At 45.1% G+C, this 17,107-nt stretch overlaps 1 protein-coding gene and 1 long non-coding RNA gene across 17 annotated transcripts in view; one reads left to right on the forward strand and one right to left on the reverse strand.

Annotated features, from left to right (window-relative positions):
* Positions 1-5,608, reverse strand: part of AHCTF1 (AT-hook containing transcription factor 1) — an 82,576-nt gene extending 76,968 nt beyond the window's left edge. For 3 of the 16 annotated variants that reach the window (XM_082702336.1, XM_082702345.1, XM_082702342.1), the window contains exons 1-3: positions 5,258-5,422; positions 4,401-4,513; positions 2,117-2,228 (exon numbers count right to left, since the gene is read on the reverse strand). Coding sequence is in view for 3 of the 16 variants with exons in the window: in XM_082702339.1 (XP_082558465.1) it covers positions 2,117-2,228; positions 5,258-5,579 (434 nt within the window). In the remaining 13 variants the exon portion in view is untranslated. Of the gene's footprint in view, positions 1-2,116; positions 2,229-4,400; positions 4,514-4,804; positions 4,829-5,257 lie in introns of those variants that run through there. The other 13 variants (XM_082702339.1, XM_082702331.1, XM_082702337.1 and 10 more) reach the window with 11 other exon arrangements.
* Positions 5,609-13,822: 8,214 nt separating this feature from the next.
* On the forward strand, positions 13,823-15,134 carry LOC309849618. The gene is made up of 2 exons (XR_014303781.1): positions 13,823-13,981; positions 14,850-15,134. It is a non-coding gene; the product is annotated as an uncharacterized lncRNA (long non-coding RNA).
* Positions 15,135-17,107: the final 1,973 nt, after the last annotated feature.

Raw genomic sequence — 17,107 nt, forward strand, 5'->3', positions numbered from 1 at the left:
GCAGCACTCTATGGTCAGTGTATGCGTTGGGGGTGGGTTGTGCTGGTCTTCAAGGGGGAGAGGCCCACTACCTGGTTCTCAAGCACACTTGTGGTCCAACTTCTCTGTAAAAGTACTTGTCCTAAATTGATCCATGATTTTCTCTCTGCTAGGCCCAGTCACAGTTCCATAACACGGACTTCTGTACAGGTACATCCAAGGTCAGTCACACATCTCCAAAGCACTGTTGCTTCTGCTCTAGCTGATGCCTTCCACCTCAGGCCAGTAACAAGATGCTCTGCAGCCACTTCAACACCATATAGCAAACCCAACTACACAGTATTTCCGCAAAAGATTAAGATTATAATGATGTTAAGTTAGTGCTATCCTTAGAAACTTAGAGATTAAATTTAAAGGCTCTGAACTTTGAATCCTTGAAGCTGTTAACTTCCTTAGTGATCTGTTTAATCTGTCACATTCAATGGATAATCAGTTTATCAATTCTGAGTCTATTTCTTAATTCACTCAACCAATACTAAATGCTTATCATCTGGTAAAATGCTCCACACACAAAAATGAAAGGCTGAAACCACAGTTTCCTTCTAAGTGCTCCTCTATCTTCAAATTCCCATCTCCCTTCTCCATTCAGTTGTTTCTTAGGATTACAATAACAATTATAATTCACTTCTTGGTCCTGCAAGTTAGACTTAGCTTCTACATAACTAAAGGAATTTACCCCTTTAGAACCTCTGGATTTCGAGCTGTGTTCTCAAACTGATGCTATTTCAAGAGGAAAAAGAATTTCTCAAAGCTCTTAGTGTCTGAGAAACAGCAAGTTGAACAATAACTGCAGGTTCCATCCAGAGTATTAGAAAAGGCACAAACTTTGAATTAAAATGGCTTTAAGTCCTAGTTCTACTGCTTACTAATACATGTAATGTTGGACTTCTCTACTCTGTCTTCATGTCACACCCAAGCTTCTAGATAATGTGAATACCTATCTTTCTAACTCTTAGTTTATCATGGGGCCTGGCACAAGAGTTTTTAAAAAGTGCTCAGTGAATGAAACAAAGTTTTTCAAATTCACAAGTTAGCCTCTGAATCCACAGGGCAAAAATTGGCTTCAAGACCTTTCAAATAACAATTTACAGTAAGAATTTTAACATTTTAAGCACAATGAAGAGAACTGAAAAATTATACTATTAGAAAGAACATCTCATATAGACATGTATGTTCACAAATATACGCTAAGCAGCTCTGCTCAGTTTTGTACAAAATTAAGCAGAGTCCCAGCCTTTACGACATGTCAACATCAGCAACCTCTGAAAGTTTCAATTCCTTCTGAAGGTCTAGGCAGGCAGAGCAGGACATTGGGAAAAAAAAAAAAAATGTTGGCTGCCACTGAAATAAAAATGTTCATCTTCTTGATACCACAAAAGGATTATATTTTTCTCAAAACCCTTCAATGACTCCCTACAGCATATAAAAACCAATATCCTCAGCCACAGGCAATGAATGGCAGCTCCAGACTATCTCTACAGGGCTGTCTCCCAAATTCCCCTGAAGTTTGCTACTGCCCAGCACTTTCATTCTTTTACGCTATTCCCCCCTTTCATCTCTATGTGCCAAAACCCCATCCATCAAAGACTAAACTCCCAGTGTGGTCTGCATAGACCCATCCTTTCCCACTTAATCTCATCTCTGAGCTCACTCTTTTCCACTTTTAGGTTAGCAATCATAACTATTATTTTTGAAACTTGTTATCTGTGTTTGTCTGTCCTCCCACCTCCCATAGTATGAATTCCTAAAAAGCAAAAATCATGTCTTGTTCCTGTGAATTCCAGAGTCACAATGCCTTGCAACTAACAGATCCAAAACATGGTATTTTAGGACAGCAAAGATACTCACCACAGGGAATAGAAATAGAAATAGACGGGTTAAGCAATAAAATCGACTTTTAAAAACTCAATGTTCTTAAAAGCCAACAAGAAAACAAACAACCCAATTAAAAAATGGCCAAAGACCTTAGCAAACACTCTCTAAGAGGATACACAGATAGCAAGGAAGCACATGAGAAGCTCCATTTCATATGTCATCAGAGAAATGCATTTCAAAGCAATGAGACACCACTGCACACCTTTTAGAACGGCCCAAATCCGGAACACTGACACCACCAAATGCTGGTGAGGATGTGGAGCAACAGGAACTCTCCTTCACTGCTGGTGGGAATCCAAAATGGTACGGCCACTCTGGAAGATAGTTTGGCAGTTTCTTTCAGAACTAAACATATTCTTACCATAGGATCCAGCAATCACACTCCTTGGTATTTACCCAAAGGAGCTGAAAACATGTCCACACAAAAAACTGCACACAGATGTTATCACAGCTTTTCCTCGTAACTACTAAGATCTGTAGAAAACTAGTACGTCCTTTTGTAGGTGAATGGCTAAATAAATGGTAGAATGTCTAGGCAACGTAATATTCACTCCGTTCTGAAAAGAAGTGAGCGAGGGCCCCCTGGCTAGTTCAAACAGGAGAGCCTGTGACTCTTGATCTCAGGTTCCAGACACTGCGCAGAGAGATTACTTAAATAAACAGACAAAAACTTTAAAGAAGAAATGAACTATCAAGCCATGAAAGGACATAGAGGAATCAGAATTATTACTAAGTGAAAAAAGTCAATTTGAAAAGGTTACACACTGCATGATTCCAATGACAGGACAATTCAGGAAAAAGCAAAACTATGGAGAAAGTAAAAAGACTTTCTTGGTTGCCAAGGTTTAGCAGTAAGTGAGGGATGACTAGAGAGAGTACAGAGGATTTCTAGGGCTGTGAAAGTACTTTGATAACACTGTAACAGTAGATACTTCTCATTCTGTCCAAACCCACAGAACATACACCACCAAGACTGAACCCTAATGTAAACTGTGAACTTTGGTGATAATGATGTGTCCATGTAGGTTCAATAATTGTAACAAATGTTCTAATCTAGTGGGGAATGTTGATAATGGGGGGAAGCTATGCCTGAGTGGAAGCAGGGAGAGTGTGAACTACAGTCTCTGTACCTACCACTCAACTCCACTGTGAGCCTAAAACAGCTCTAAAAAAATAAACTTATTAAAAAGAAAAATCTCTTATTGGCCACAGAGTTTGGGGTCCAACTTATTTTTAAATATATATGGTCTCAGTACTAAGAAGCAAAATAAAATTCACAAAACTACTAGGAAAGATTTTATAACACAGAATACTACAAATCAGCGGTGCCTGGGTGGCTCCGCCTTCAGCTCAGGTCATGATCCCAGGGTCCTGGGATGGAGCTCCACATCGGCCTCTCTGCTTGGCAGGGAGCCTGCTTCTCCCTCTCTCTCTGCCTGCCTCTCTGCCTAGTTGTGATCTGTCAGTCAATTAAATAAATAAAATCTTAAAAAAAAAAAAAAAAGAATACCACAAATCAGTTCTGCGGGATACACACACAGCCTCAAAAGCAGCTGAATCCCACTACAGCAAAAAAAACTCTCATTTAGTTGTTCACTAATTATATTGTAACAACACAGAACAAACATTTCCACAGAACATTCTCTATGCATTTTTACTTTCTTTGTGACTCCTAAAAAGACTAAGAATTATGATGTACGTGTAAGCTGTCAGTGGACTCAAAAGCTTCTAAACTTCTACTAATAAACTATTAAGTTAAACTTCTTTAGTAGCGGCTCTTTCAAACTTACTTCCAACATTTATTAATCTCCAAGTACTTTTAAAACATTGTGCTGGGCAGGGAACTCTAGGGCACTAAGATGACCCACTTCCTGACCTCAAAGAGTTTACCTTCCAGAAGGAGATACATATAATCAACCCTTAGAATATCAGACAAAAATAAATGCTGCAACAGTGGTATAAATGATGTGGAATAAAGGGAAATGGAAAAGTGACTAGAAAACATGGCATTTAAAGTGAGGAGGATTTGAAATTTCAGAACTTGAATAAAGCAGGGATGGAGCTCCAGGCGGAAGGCCATGAGCAAAGAAACACCTACATACATCTTCAAGAAAAATGGGCCCGGATATGGGGAGGATTCTGGAATAGGCAAAGCATAAATATGTGAGTAGTTGAGTCTGGAAAGCAGAAGAGACTTATCGTGGAAACTGCTTGCCTAACCTAAGAGAGTTAGACTTCATTCTGAAGAAAAATTAGAAGGTGCTGTAAATTTTCATGATCAGCAGGAGAAAAGGGAACAATGTTATGCTTCCTTTTAAATGAAGATGTGTCCATCCCCAAGTTGCTACAGAAGGATCTTTTAAAAATCATTTTAAAATAATTCTGGCTGTTTTGCGACCTGGTGACGCTTTGCTAGGTTACTGAAAAACAGGATCAAAAATTACAGTAACGGAGAGAATGCACACTTCCCATAGCACTTAACACACCTGGCGCATCCCTCCAGCATTAACTTGAAACTGCGCTTGTCATTCCTGGTCTCCCACCCAGTCGGTCAAAGCTCACGAAAGGTTCTCAAAATCTACCGATTCTTTACGATATTCTGAGAATAAACGGAAGTTGAAAGTTTCCATGAGGCCTATATTTTACCCTAAAGGGCCCAGGTTCTTCCAAATACTTTTCAAACGGTATTTGAAAAAAGATAACAGCGAGCACGGACCTCGTTGGCGCTGACAATCAACTAACCTCCCCCACAGCCCGGCAGTCAACTAGTAACAAAAGTGATCATCCTCAAGTTCGGGGGTCCAGGAAGACGACAGCCACCCCAAGACGTGCTGACCAAATCGCCGCACTCTCCACTCCCGCCCCGACCCCTCCCGCGGCCCGGACTCACCCGAGCCAGGCCCAGGAGCATGTGGAGCACACGGCGATGAAATACCGGCTCCACCGCCCGGTAAGCTCGCTCGGGGCCAGGCCGACCAAGGTCTCCACCACTCCCGAGCACGGCGCCCAGGACATGCCGCGGGCCCGGCCCCCCGGCGCGGCGTGCGGGCCCGGCCGGCGCCGCGGAAGGCGCAGGGGGTGGTTCCCGCAACGCCTCTCCGCCGCCATGTGCCGCCGGCCGGTGGTTATGTAACCCGCTGCTTGGGGGGCCCCCCCTCCCCCGGGCGCGCGGCCCCCGCCGCCAACCGCGTTCCCCCGCCGCCCGCCCAGCGAGCCCGGCCGCCCGCCCCCGCGCCGCGCGCCCCGGCCCTCGGCCCCACGCAGGGAGGCCCGCGGCCCTGCGGCCCAGGCCGCGCGGACCCGCCCTCGCGCGCCGGCCCGGCCCCTCCCGCCTTTTCCCTACCTGCGCAGGGCGGGCGGCAGACCGCCCCGGCCGCCGAGTGCAGGGGGCGCAAGGCCGCGCGCGAGCTCCTCCCGCGCGGGTCCGTCACAGCATCTCCCGGGAGACACGGCCGCCTCAGGCAGGGCGCGCACGCCGCCGCACCTCCAGCCCCCGCCCGCGACCTCGCCGGCCGCCGCAGACCCACAGCCCCTGAGGCGCCTCCGCCGGCTGCCGTCCGACGCGCAGATCCGCGACTCCGAGGCCGCCCGCGCCGCCGTTCCAAGTCCTCCTCCCTACGACTCTGCCTCCTACAGACTGATGGCGCCGGGCCTGCTCTAAGCATTACCGCGGGCGGACCGACCAAGTCTTATAAGCCTGGGAGGGGTGGGGCGGGGTGGGGCGGGGCGCCAAGGGGCGGGGCGCCGAGGGAGGGCGCGGAGGGAGGGCAGCAGCCGGAAAGGGGATCGCGGCGCGGAGACCTGAGTTCTCGCGAGTGTTCCGGCCTAGGCGCCGGCTCCGCGGGAATTTTCAAACTCTCGCAGGAGAAGGTAGGGGGAGGGAGGGGAAGCCCGCTTGGCACCGCGGATCATTTACATAGAGCAGGATCTCCCCGCCTCCAGAGAGCTGCTGGGGGCGAGAGGAGGGGGAGTGCGGGAGGAAACTACAAGTCCCGCGATGCCTTGCGCGCCACCCCGCTGCGGCGGCCTGGCCCGCGTACGCGCGTGGAGTCGGGAGTGGTAATCTCTGGCCGGGGCCTCGGGTATCCGCGGGCGGGGCTAGGGTTCCTCTGTGGCGGGAGAGGGGCCGCCACGTTAGCGTGTATCCTTAGCGGATATAGCTGGCTGCGCCTGGCTGGCCTCGGCTGCCTTGGCGGGCGCGTCTCGGACTCTTCGTGCCCAAGGTGGCAGTCTGGGGAAACCCTTTTAAATACCCGTGGCCACAGGTGTCACACCGCCTAGCCTAATCTTTTTCCTCTTTTTACCCCAAATTAGTTACCGTTTTGGTCGCTGAGGGTTTCACTGCGGAATTTCTTTAATTTGTTGTTGGTATCTTTGAAGCTAGTCCCAGCACCAAACGCGCTTCAAGCACGGAGATGTCCACTATGTCCCTGATAGTAAATACTAAATAAAAGGATTGTAACGTGAGGTGGAGGGAAGATTGTGGCAGCCGCTTCTGTTATCAGGAAAGCTTGTCCTTTTCTGTTACCCTCTCCCATGTGTTTTTTGAGATACGCTCCCTTTTAAAAATGTAATTTCTTTTTTCCTGTAATTTGTGTTTCTTTGTTGACAGCAACCTCTAAACATAACAACGTATTTGTTTGCAAAGGTGTTGGGCTAACCTGGAGTTCAAAGGGGTTTTGGTGGTTTGTCTTAATTATTTTAAATAGACCTTTTCAAACCGAAATCCCTCTGGCAAATGTGCTGATTTGTGTCGTGCCCTTGCTCCCCATCGTACATTTAACTTTCTTTGGCACCATTTTGTGCTCAATCCCCGCGTATTGAACTTCTTGAGTTCTTAAGTCTGGTATCCTGCTCCTGAAGCTGTGTGACATTAGGAAAATCAAGTGACCTCTCTGGCCTTCCATTATCTTTAGAGCAAGAGAGACTGGATTAGAGAATTGACTGATTTGTTCGTTAGAGTTCTGTTAACTTTTGTCTAAGGGGCTGCCAGTTGTAAAATTCAAGTCTCTCTCCCCACACTTATACAGATTAATTAATCAGCTTTCCAAATCAGATTTTAATCTTTCCTTTCATCATTATCAGCAGAATGGTTTCTGTATGGTTATCTATAATCTGGACCAACCCTACCTGTCCTATTTTATTTCCCCCTGTAGTTCTGAGGATCCTTTCTTAACTGTGATGAGGGAGCAAAAGGCAAACGGAGGGCAAAACCCTAGCTGACACCCCATGACCCCTCCCCAACTTAAGGTGGAATATATATAAATAAGGTGGGATATACTATATACATATCTGATATATATGGTATTCCTCAGGCATTAGTAACTGCCCAAGAACAAAGGAAAAACAAATGGCCAACTGATAAAGATCACTGTCCTATAAGACTTGAAACTCCTCTATAGTTTGTAAGGTCTTAATGATTTACAAGGGAAACACAATCTTAATAATAGACCTCCAGGAACCTATAGACTCAATTTCCTGGAGCCCTAATGTCCCCTTCTCTTCCATCGGATGGGAAACTGTGTGTGATCAGTCACTCTTCACAATCACAATGCAGGTCTTTTTGCCCACAGGTCCTGTCCTCGCACTATAATAAAAACAGCTTTTGTGCCCAAAATGTCTCAAGAATTCTTCCTTGACCGTTGCACTCTACAATCCCGCAAGAACTATCCTCCAAACATACTTCTGCCTTTCACTGTCTCCCAGACTCTCCCCTTTTCTAAATCTCACTATCCCTCAGGTCTAGCTCAAGCCTCTTTTCTCCCCCAAATCTTCCCTTCAACTTGAGCCCTCATTCTTTACTAAGAACTTGCCCTGAAATATGCTAAATGTATGGTCCTATGTCTGTTTCCCTGTTTGCCTCTGACTCCCTCCATGCCCTCCACCACCCCCATCACCTTGAGAACAAACTACATCTCACATTTTTTTAATGCGACCCTCAGAACTGCTAGTAGTTTATTTAAATTCCATTCAAAAAGTGAATTTTCACTTTAAAGCTCTCATTCAACACTTTTTCCTCTTTTTCAGTCATTTAAGCATATGGTAAACTATTTGTTAGTTCCAAGAGATGTTAATAACTATTAAATGGGGGGAAAATCTAGGTTTGGCAGTTAAATGAGTTTGAAAAAAACTGATTAAGTAAAATCAAATGTTTCTTTTATGTAATACCTCACAGCCTTTAATATGCTTGGTAGTTCCCAAAGATACTTTTTTTTTTTTTTTTAAGATTGTATTTATTTGTCAGAGCGAGCAAGAGCGAGCACAGGCAGACAGAGTGGAAGGCAGAGTCAGACGGAGAAGCAGGCTCCCTGCAGAGCAAGGAGCCCAATGTGGGACTCGATCCCAGAACGCTGGGATCATGACCTGAGCCAAAGGCAGCTGCTTAACCAACTGAGCCACCCAGGCGTCCCAGTTCCCAAAGATACTTGACGGTGGACTCCATTTATGCTCTTGGATTATCTGGCCTCATTGGTGTTCCCCAGAATGCGCCTTGGTAAACCTGGCCTCAAAGCTTTCCCTTACCGGAGAAAGCATGTATCATGAAAAGAATATGGTCATTTGGAGTCAGAAGAACTTTAATTTTAATTCTTTTCCCTACTTTCTGGCAACCTGACTTTAACTGAATTACTTCCCTTTCTGAACCTGTTCTCTACTCTGGGAAGAAGGGAGAATGTGACTTACACACTTCCCTTGGTGGGCTCTTGCAGAGATTAAAGCGAAGTGTGTGCCCAGCTCAGAACATCATTCCCTTTTTACCTATATGGCCAGTAGTTTCTCGGGGTTTTTTTTTTTGTTGTTGTTGCTGTTACAGTTTTGGTTCTGGTAAAAAGCCTACAGCTGATCATGTCTAGTGGGGACCCTCATGCTTCCATTTGGAATGTTTTATTTAAGAGGCACTATTTCAGGACCATGCCAACCAGCATCCTGGGAGCAAACAGACATCTATGTGATTTCACAGATCTTAGCATCTCATTGAAATGCTGTGATTTAGATCTTGTTTGTTTTTCAAAGAAATTGGTGGGGGCAGGGAACCTTCCTACTTTAACAACAAAACAACAAAGGGAGCTTGTCTGCCTCTAAGAGAGGCAATCTTTTGTCTCAACAGCTACATTTTCATTATTCTTATAGAGATTATTGGCTAGAAGCAGTGCCCCACCCTTGACTTTCCCAATTGACAATTAGCTTGATGAGGGAAGGGTCTTATTTTTCTTCTTCCCCGCTATGCTCCAGAGATGGCATGATGCCAACATAAAAATTAGTGCTAAGATAATTGTTTAGTGAACTAGTGTATATGTATGATTTTACCATTCAAAGCAAAATATGCAGTATTTGACTAAAAGAGAGCCTGGAGATATTTAGGCTCATTTTACAGATGGGGAAATGTCATTGTCAATGACATTTGTCATTGTCAAATGATTTTCCATGGATACTTTGGGGTGGATTTTATCTATTCTCTTTTAAAAATATATATAAACATTAAATCAAATCTACGGTTCAAGAGTCACCCGAGCCCACCAGATGTCCCTATTTCTGTAGTCTTTATGCACTTGAAAGAATGTTTTACATGAATGATACCCAAAAAGCCACGTAGTTTCTTTCTTTCCCTCTGAACGTTTATGGTATTTATCGTGAACACCATAGCACAATGAATCTCTTCTTTAAAATTATTTCCATTTCTGCCTTTCCTTGTTGTTCACGTCCTCTCCCAATGTTACTTCTTAAAATCTGTGTGTGTGTATGTGTGTGTGTGTGTGTGTGTGTGTGTATGTGTGTGTGTGTTTAAAGATTTATTTATTGGGGAGAGAGAGAGAGAGAACATGCATGTACATGAACTGGGGGAGGGGTAGAGGGAGAGGCGGAGCAGGGAGCCCAACACTGGGCAAATCCCAGGATACTGGAATCATGACCTGAGCCAAAGGCAGACGCTTGAGGAGGGAGCCACCCAGGCACCCCAACCCTTTTGCCTTTTTCTGATCTTTACTCCTTCTTGTGTCCTCTATATGGTTTTTTAATAAACTTCAGGTAGATTTGTTGGATTTGATTAGAGAAAGGTGTAGGTGACACAGTATCCATTTTTCATGGTGAAGTGTCTCTGAAAATCAAAACAAGGTGTTCACTAGAATGCGTAGGGGGAAAGCCAGCAATGGGGTGTCCAGGATAAAACTCAGCATATCCTAGAACATTCCTCTCCTGAAAATAAGTTTAAGTGTAGAAGACCTATAGGGTTTAGAAGTGAATTATTTATTAGTGGGACACAGAATTCCTGTTTAGTAAAGAAAACAATATAGAACTTTAATAAAATCAAAATGACATCGTTGAGATTCTAAATCGGAACTCTCAGGTCGTATTTTTCTGTATAGTTTTGTTTATAGTTTTCTGTATAGTTTTGTTTCAGTTCCCTATCATTCATTCAGTACTTTGTCCATCCTTCAAATATTTATTGAATGTTGTCAGTAGGCTGGCCGTTACTCAAGGCACTGGGGCTACAGAGTTTGATAAAACCAGTATCTGTGTCCTTTAGGAACTCACTGAGGACAACATAATGAAACGAAAATTAACTTTTGTTTAAAATATTTCTTATAAAACCCCTTTTATTTATTTTTTTAAAGATTTTATTTATTTATTTGACAGACAAGAGATCACAAGCAGGCAGAGAGGCAGGCAGAGAGAGAGGAGGAAGCAGGCTCCCCGCTGAGCAGAGAGCCTGATGCGGGACTCGATCCCAGGACCCTGAGATCGTGACCTGAGCCGAAGGCAGAGGCTTAACCCACTGAGCCACCCAGGTGCCCCTCTTTTCTTTTTTTAAAAAATATTTATTTATTTGAGAGAGAGAGTGAGCACTTGTGTGCGTGCAAGCAGGGGATGGGGCAGAGGAACAGAAAGAATCCCAAGCAGACTCTGCTGAGCTCAGAGTCCAGTGGGAGGCTCGATCCCAAGACTCTGAGATCATGACCTGAGCCGAAATCAGTAGTCGGATGCTCAACTGACTGAGCCACCCGGGCACCCCTAAACCTTCCTTTGAAATCAAAGAGCGCTACAACTCTTTCTTGAATATCTTATTGGCAATTATAATGAACACTCAGTGTCCTAGTCAGTCATAGGAATATTCTACCTTCACCTTTCGGTTTGGGTCAAGCCATGTATTCAAAAGAATGGGTTGGGTCACAGACTCATTTCTTACCAGTTGGACAAAATACACTTTTAAGGAAGACCTGCCACTTTTATGTTTTTTGAATGATGGCTCTATAATCCCAGATTTCTTTTGTTTGTATGATTCTACATTCTCTTATTTAAAGGGCCTAATTTTATTTTACTATTTTTTTTTTAATACTCCATACTGGTTCCATGCCCAGTATGGAGCCCAGTGCAGGACATGAACTCATGACCCTGAGATGAAGATCTGGGCTGAGATCAAGAGTTGGATGCCTCACCGACTGAGCCACTGAGTCACCCTTTAAAGGGTCTAATTTTGAAGTTAGAAAGCTACCCTTCATTTTGTTGGCCACAGATTGTGGACATGAAAGTTTAACACACTTGGCAAATTCCAGGTATTAAATATAATCCAGTGTTCTGATTAAAGTATGAATAACTAAACACCCCCTTGCTGCACGTTGTTCCCACAGCATTTATGGTTTTGTGTGCTTAGGAGGTTTTTACACTCTCTGCACTATTGACACAGCACTCCGGCGATCTCTTAATCCCAATTGGACAATCATATGTTGCCTCACCAATGGGGCAGTTTTGGAAAACAGACACTTGACAGATACTTAGTCAATAAGGCTGGGGAGCTTGCTCCTCAACAGGGACTACAGTGGAAACTTTAACTTCGAAAAAGAAGAGGGAGGAGGGACACAGCAGAGCCATCATAGAAGAATTCCTGCCTTTTTGAGTTAGTGTTCAAAGATTAAAGAAGATAGGAGTCTCAGTGTAAAGATCTTGAAAATTTCTTCCCCCCCCCCGCCGCCAAAATAAAAATAAAAATAAAGACTAAAGATCATAAAGGGGACGCCTAGGTGGCTTGGTTGGTTGAGTGACTGACTCTGGATTTCAGCTCAGGTCATGATCTCAGGGTCGTGAGATCAAGCCCTGCATGGGGCTCCACACTCTGCAGGGAATCTGCGTGAGTTTCTCTGTCTCTCTCTCTGTCCGTCCTCCCAAGCGTGCACTCATTCTATTTCTAAATAAGTGAAATCTAAAAAAAGTTAAAAATAAAGATCATGAAGATTTCAAAGAGTCAAATACAGTCCCACTGATACTGCAAGGCTCGGGGAGAGTCATGGGGCAGAACCGTGAAAGGACAAAGTGATGCATGAAAACCAACCTTGGCAGAGCTGGGTATGACTCCAACTGATTTGGAAACCATTTATTATGTACAAGAAATCTCCATAGATCATTCAATGACAGTTGCAGACGGGTCCTTAAGAACCCAGTGGCTTTGTTAATGGTACTTAACTAGAATCGTTTCTTTCCTTTGCTATTTTTGCTGTCAAACCTGCATATTGTCAGCCTCCTGGAGAAGAAGAGATCCAAACTGTGGCTCCCAACCTCAGGTGAGCCTTCACACCCCTTCCCTCCCCACCTCTACTCTGCTGGGCTCTCTTAGGGCAGCTAGCAGTCCACACACAGGAGCTCTTTGGATGCGGCTTGTGCGGGAACACCCCACGGTTTCAGAATGAAGACTTATTTCAAGCAGGGAGGTCTTCCTAACCACTCGCATTTTCAATTCTTAGTGTTCTGAGAAGCTTTAGACACCAGAAGATGAGAGAAACGTAAAGCCGCGCCATAGTTCCATAAATACAGATGTTTCCAGTGGCTTGTTTTAGCTCATTTTCTTTCCTCTTTAAGAGTGAGCAGTGGATGGGGCGCCTGGGTGGCTCAGTGGGTTAAGCTGCTGCCTTCGGCTCAGGTCATGATCTCAGGGTCCTGGGATTGAGTCCCGCATCAGGCTCTCTGCTCAGCAGGGAGCCTGCTTCCCCCTCTCTCTCTCTCTGCCTGCCTCTCTGCCTACTTGTGATCTCTCTCTGTCAAATAAATAAATAAAAATCTCTAAAAAAAAAAAAAAAAAAGAGTGAGCAGTGGAAATGGCAAACCCTCCCCCCACCTGCCGGTCCAGGTGTCATCCTCAGGTCCCTACTTTCGAGCCCCGTGACTCCCCTGACCCCCTTACCCCGACCCCTGCACTGACCACCTGAGTGCTTCCCGATGTTTTCTGGGCCCACAAATCACTGCATGACAGAGCCTCATGTGGACACCGTGGCGTTTTCCGTGCTTTTACTTTCATTCTCTTCCAAAGCTTGGTCTTTCCTTTTGTCCCTTTTCTGAATTACGTGGCTCCTATAATCTCTGGGTTTGTGTGCCATCTGAGTCACTTTTCAGACTTCTGAAAACTTTGCTGACCTTCCCTTGTTTGCAGGCATTTATATGGCCAACCATTGTGTTTGTCGTTGAAGCTCGGAGGAAGAGCTTCAGGAGCGATGTATCTGGCTTGACAGCCCCTCAGACCCCGTCAGGGTGAGGGCACCATGACTTTGGCTCCAGACTTAGCCTCGGAGGTCCAGAAACTGGGTCATGCCAGGACTCCCAGAGCTCATCTGTCTCAAGGAGACAGACTTGTATGAACCACATTCATTAGAAGTTTATATATAAACCCAAATTCTAATTTATTAGCTTAGAGTAGTGGATATGTCCTTGCTTCAACTAGGGTCCCTGTAAGTCCTCTCCAGAGCACCCCCTTTTCCGATGGTGAGGTACCCGGGAAATGGAATAATAAAAGATCGCTTGATGAATATGAAGTCAGAGTTTGAAGGGGGAATTGTTTTGAGAGAAATTTCATCCAGGCCGGAGAAGCCTGATGACTCACAATGGCCTTACAACAGAGGACAGTCTGTGCTGGATAAACACGGCCAGCTCTGGGCCCCTGACTTCCTGTCCTGGGAGAAAGGGTCACTGCTGCCAATGTGAGCGCAAGGTCAGTCCAGACAGGGCCAGTACAACGGATGGGGGTTCTGCTGGCGAAATGACAACCAGGCTGGCTCCCTGAGTTTGCTTCCAGGTGCCTGCGAGGGAGGTAGGGGTCATTCTACTCTTCCCCACCCACACGGATTCGTCCGGTCTCTTGATTCACTCCCACTGATGGTCAAGTCTATCCAAGATATGTGTGAATTTCTGTTTTTTTTTTTTTTTAATGATTTTCTTTATTAACAGAGAGAGAGAGAGATCACAAGTAGGCAGAGAGGCAGGCAGAGAGAGAGGGAGGAAGCAGGCTCCCTGCTGAGCAGAGAGCCGATGTGAGGCTCGATCCCAGGACCCCGAGATCATGACCTGAGCCAAAACCAAGAGTCAGAAGCTCAACCGACCGCACCACCCAGGCGCCCCATACATGCTTCTGTAATTCTAACAGATCATTTATGAAAAGCCTTGTTCTTTCTGCCGTAATATACTCACTGTTAAATCACGGCAGGGAATGGGGGAGACAAAGCATGTTTTACAGGGTTGTTTGCTGCGGCCGTCACCCCGATCTGTGAATCCAGGGAAAGGGAGCTCAGTGCTGGGCGAGAGCATGGTCTGACTTGGGTTGGAATCCTGTCTCTACCACTCATTCCCCGTGAGACCCCGAGGGATTTACCTGACCTTTCGAAGCCAGCGGGCCTCCAAGCACAGTCTTCAAACAGCATAGACAGGTCTTCAAGGAACTCGATGCCGCCACCAGAATGAGAAATCAATCACTAAGTGCAGAGACTTTGTCTAAAGAGGAACTTTCTCAGTGAAGAAAGCAGTGTGTTGATTTACCTTCCAGCCCTGTCTCCTTAGCAATGAAATTGGGAAATAATACCACCTAAGCAGAGCTTAGGGGTAAGATTAACGAGGACACATGATACATGCCAGGACTACAATACATAATTGTCTCTTCTGTTATTTTGTTGTTATTGTTGCAGTTCAGCACCACACCGCACCAGGAGAGGAATTTCCTAACATTAGAGCTCAGCAACAGGCTCACAGAAGCGAAGAGAAGCAGGAGGCTGAGGGCTTACACCTGTCATTCAGGCCACAACTCAGCAGCGCCAGCACCTCTCTCAGCATGGACTCCTCATGTGGACACTGGGGCGGGAATAGTGCCCCTGCTTGAGTCGTCACTGGGACTTTGTATACAGCCTATGTAAAACCATCACAATGGTGCTGAACACGTAGTCGGGTCCAATAAATGCTAGTTGTCTTCCCTCGTTTTGACCAGCTGTGAGGATTCTTTTAGGAATGGTAGCCCAATATTCATGGAAACAACCATAGGCAAAAGTTTTCCAGGGGTGACAGTGACTCCAAAATTCAAAAAAAAAAAAAAAAAAAAAGTAAAGTGAGGAATAAAAAGGAAGGACCCTGCTAGTAAGAATGAAAATAGGAATACCATAGCGTGGTATTTTTCTCTGACTTAATGCTATGAGATGCACGTGAACCTGAACTGTGACTCAATACATCCCTGTTGAAAGCAAGGGACTAGTGTCTCCTACAGAGCTCTCTCACGTGAACTGTGGGCTGTGCTTTCTGACTGAGCTGAATGTCCTTATTCTTACATGTTCCCAGAGTGACTGATCCTTCTCACCTCCCCCACCTTCTTGATGTGGAGTGTGTGGTCGCTGCGACTGCTGATAGCTTTTCCATGTTGCAAAGTGATGGAAAAGACTAATAACTGTTCTATTGTATAACACAACCATCAGTCCGTAGTAACACTTGTGTGTGTGTGTGTGTGTCTCTCTCTCTTTTTTTTTTCCAGAGAGAGAGAGAGCACGTGGAGGGGAAGGGGCAGGAGGAGAGGGAGAGACTCCCAAGCATGCTCCATACTCAGCGTGGAACCGGAGGCGGGGCTCGATCCCATGACCCTGACATGGTGACCTGAGCTGAAATACAGACTCTGACGCTTAACTAACTGAGCCACCCACACTCTCCTTTCTTTCTTTTTTTTTTTTTTTTTTTAAGATTTTATTTACTTATTTGACAGACAGAGATCACAAGTAGGCAGAGAGGCAGGCAGAGAGAGAGAGGGAAGCAGGCTTCCTGCGGAAAGAGAGCCCGATCCGGGGCTCGATCCCAGGACCCTGAGATCACGACCCGAGCCGAAGGCAGCAGCCCAAACCACTGAGCCACCCAGGCGCCCTGCCACACTCTCCTTTCTAATGATTTTCTTAACATTTGCTTTTCTCTAGCTTTATTGTAAGAATACAGGATAAAATACCTATATAAAATATGTGGGGGCGCCTGGGTGGCTCAGTGGGTTAAGCCGCTGCCTTCGGCTCAGGTCATGATCTCAGGGTCCTGGGATCGAGTCCCACATCGGGCTCTCTGCTCAGCGGGGAGCCTGCTTCCTCCTCTCTCTCTCTCTCTCTCTCTCTGCCTGACTCTCTGCCTACTTGTGATCTCTCTCTGTCAAATAAATAAATAAAATCTTTAAAAAAAAAAAAGAAAGAAAAATTTAAAAAAAATAAATAAAAATAAAATATATGTTAATCAACTGTTAGTGTCATTGGCAAGGCTTTGAAATAGTAGTCTACTTGTAGGTTAAGTTTTGGGAGTCAAAAGTTACATGTGGATTCTCGACTATGTGAAAGGTCTGTGTTCCCAACCCCCGCGTTGTTCAAGAATCGGCTCTACTTGGAATCTAATAAGCACTCAGGAAATATTAGCTATTCCTATGATCTCTATACATTTAAGAAAATTAAGCAGATGCCTCTAATTTCTTCAAATTCTACATTCCCTTGTTTACTACCAATCTACGTATATTTAGTAATAAACTGAGAGTTTGACCTTAATCATTCTCCTGTGACAGAAGGGTGTTACTCATATTGCAAGAAGATTGTGCTTTCCACACAATTAAAGTGTTGTCGTAAAGTCAGCCTCCCATGGAGGCACTAAGAAATTCTCAGTGTATGTGCGCATTCAGTCAGGATGTCAGTCACTCTTGGCCCAGTCACTTGTTTGGGGAATAATTGTGTGGACTCTTGGTCTATTTTGGGTTGAATTGTGTCTTCCCTAAAACATACGTTGACACAGATCAATGGAACAAGATAGAGAACCCAGACATAAACCCATGAGTATATGGTCAATTAATTTATGACAAAGGAGGCAGAAATATACTTCAGGGAAAAGAGAGTCTCTTCAAATAAATGGTGTTGGGAAACATGGGCTGCCACCATGACCAAGAATG

Source organism: Mustela nivalis (genome assembly GCF_964662115.1).
Source record: "Mustela nivalis genome assembly, chromosome: 16".
NCBI lineage: Eukaryota > Metazoa > Chordata > Mammalia > Carnivora > Mustelidae > Mustela > Mustela nivalis.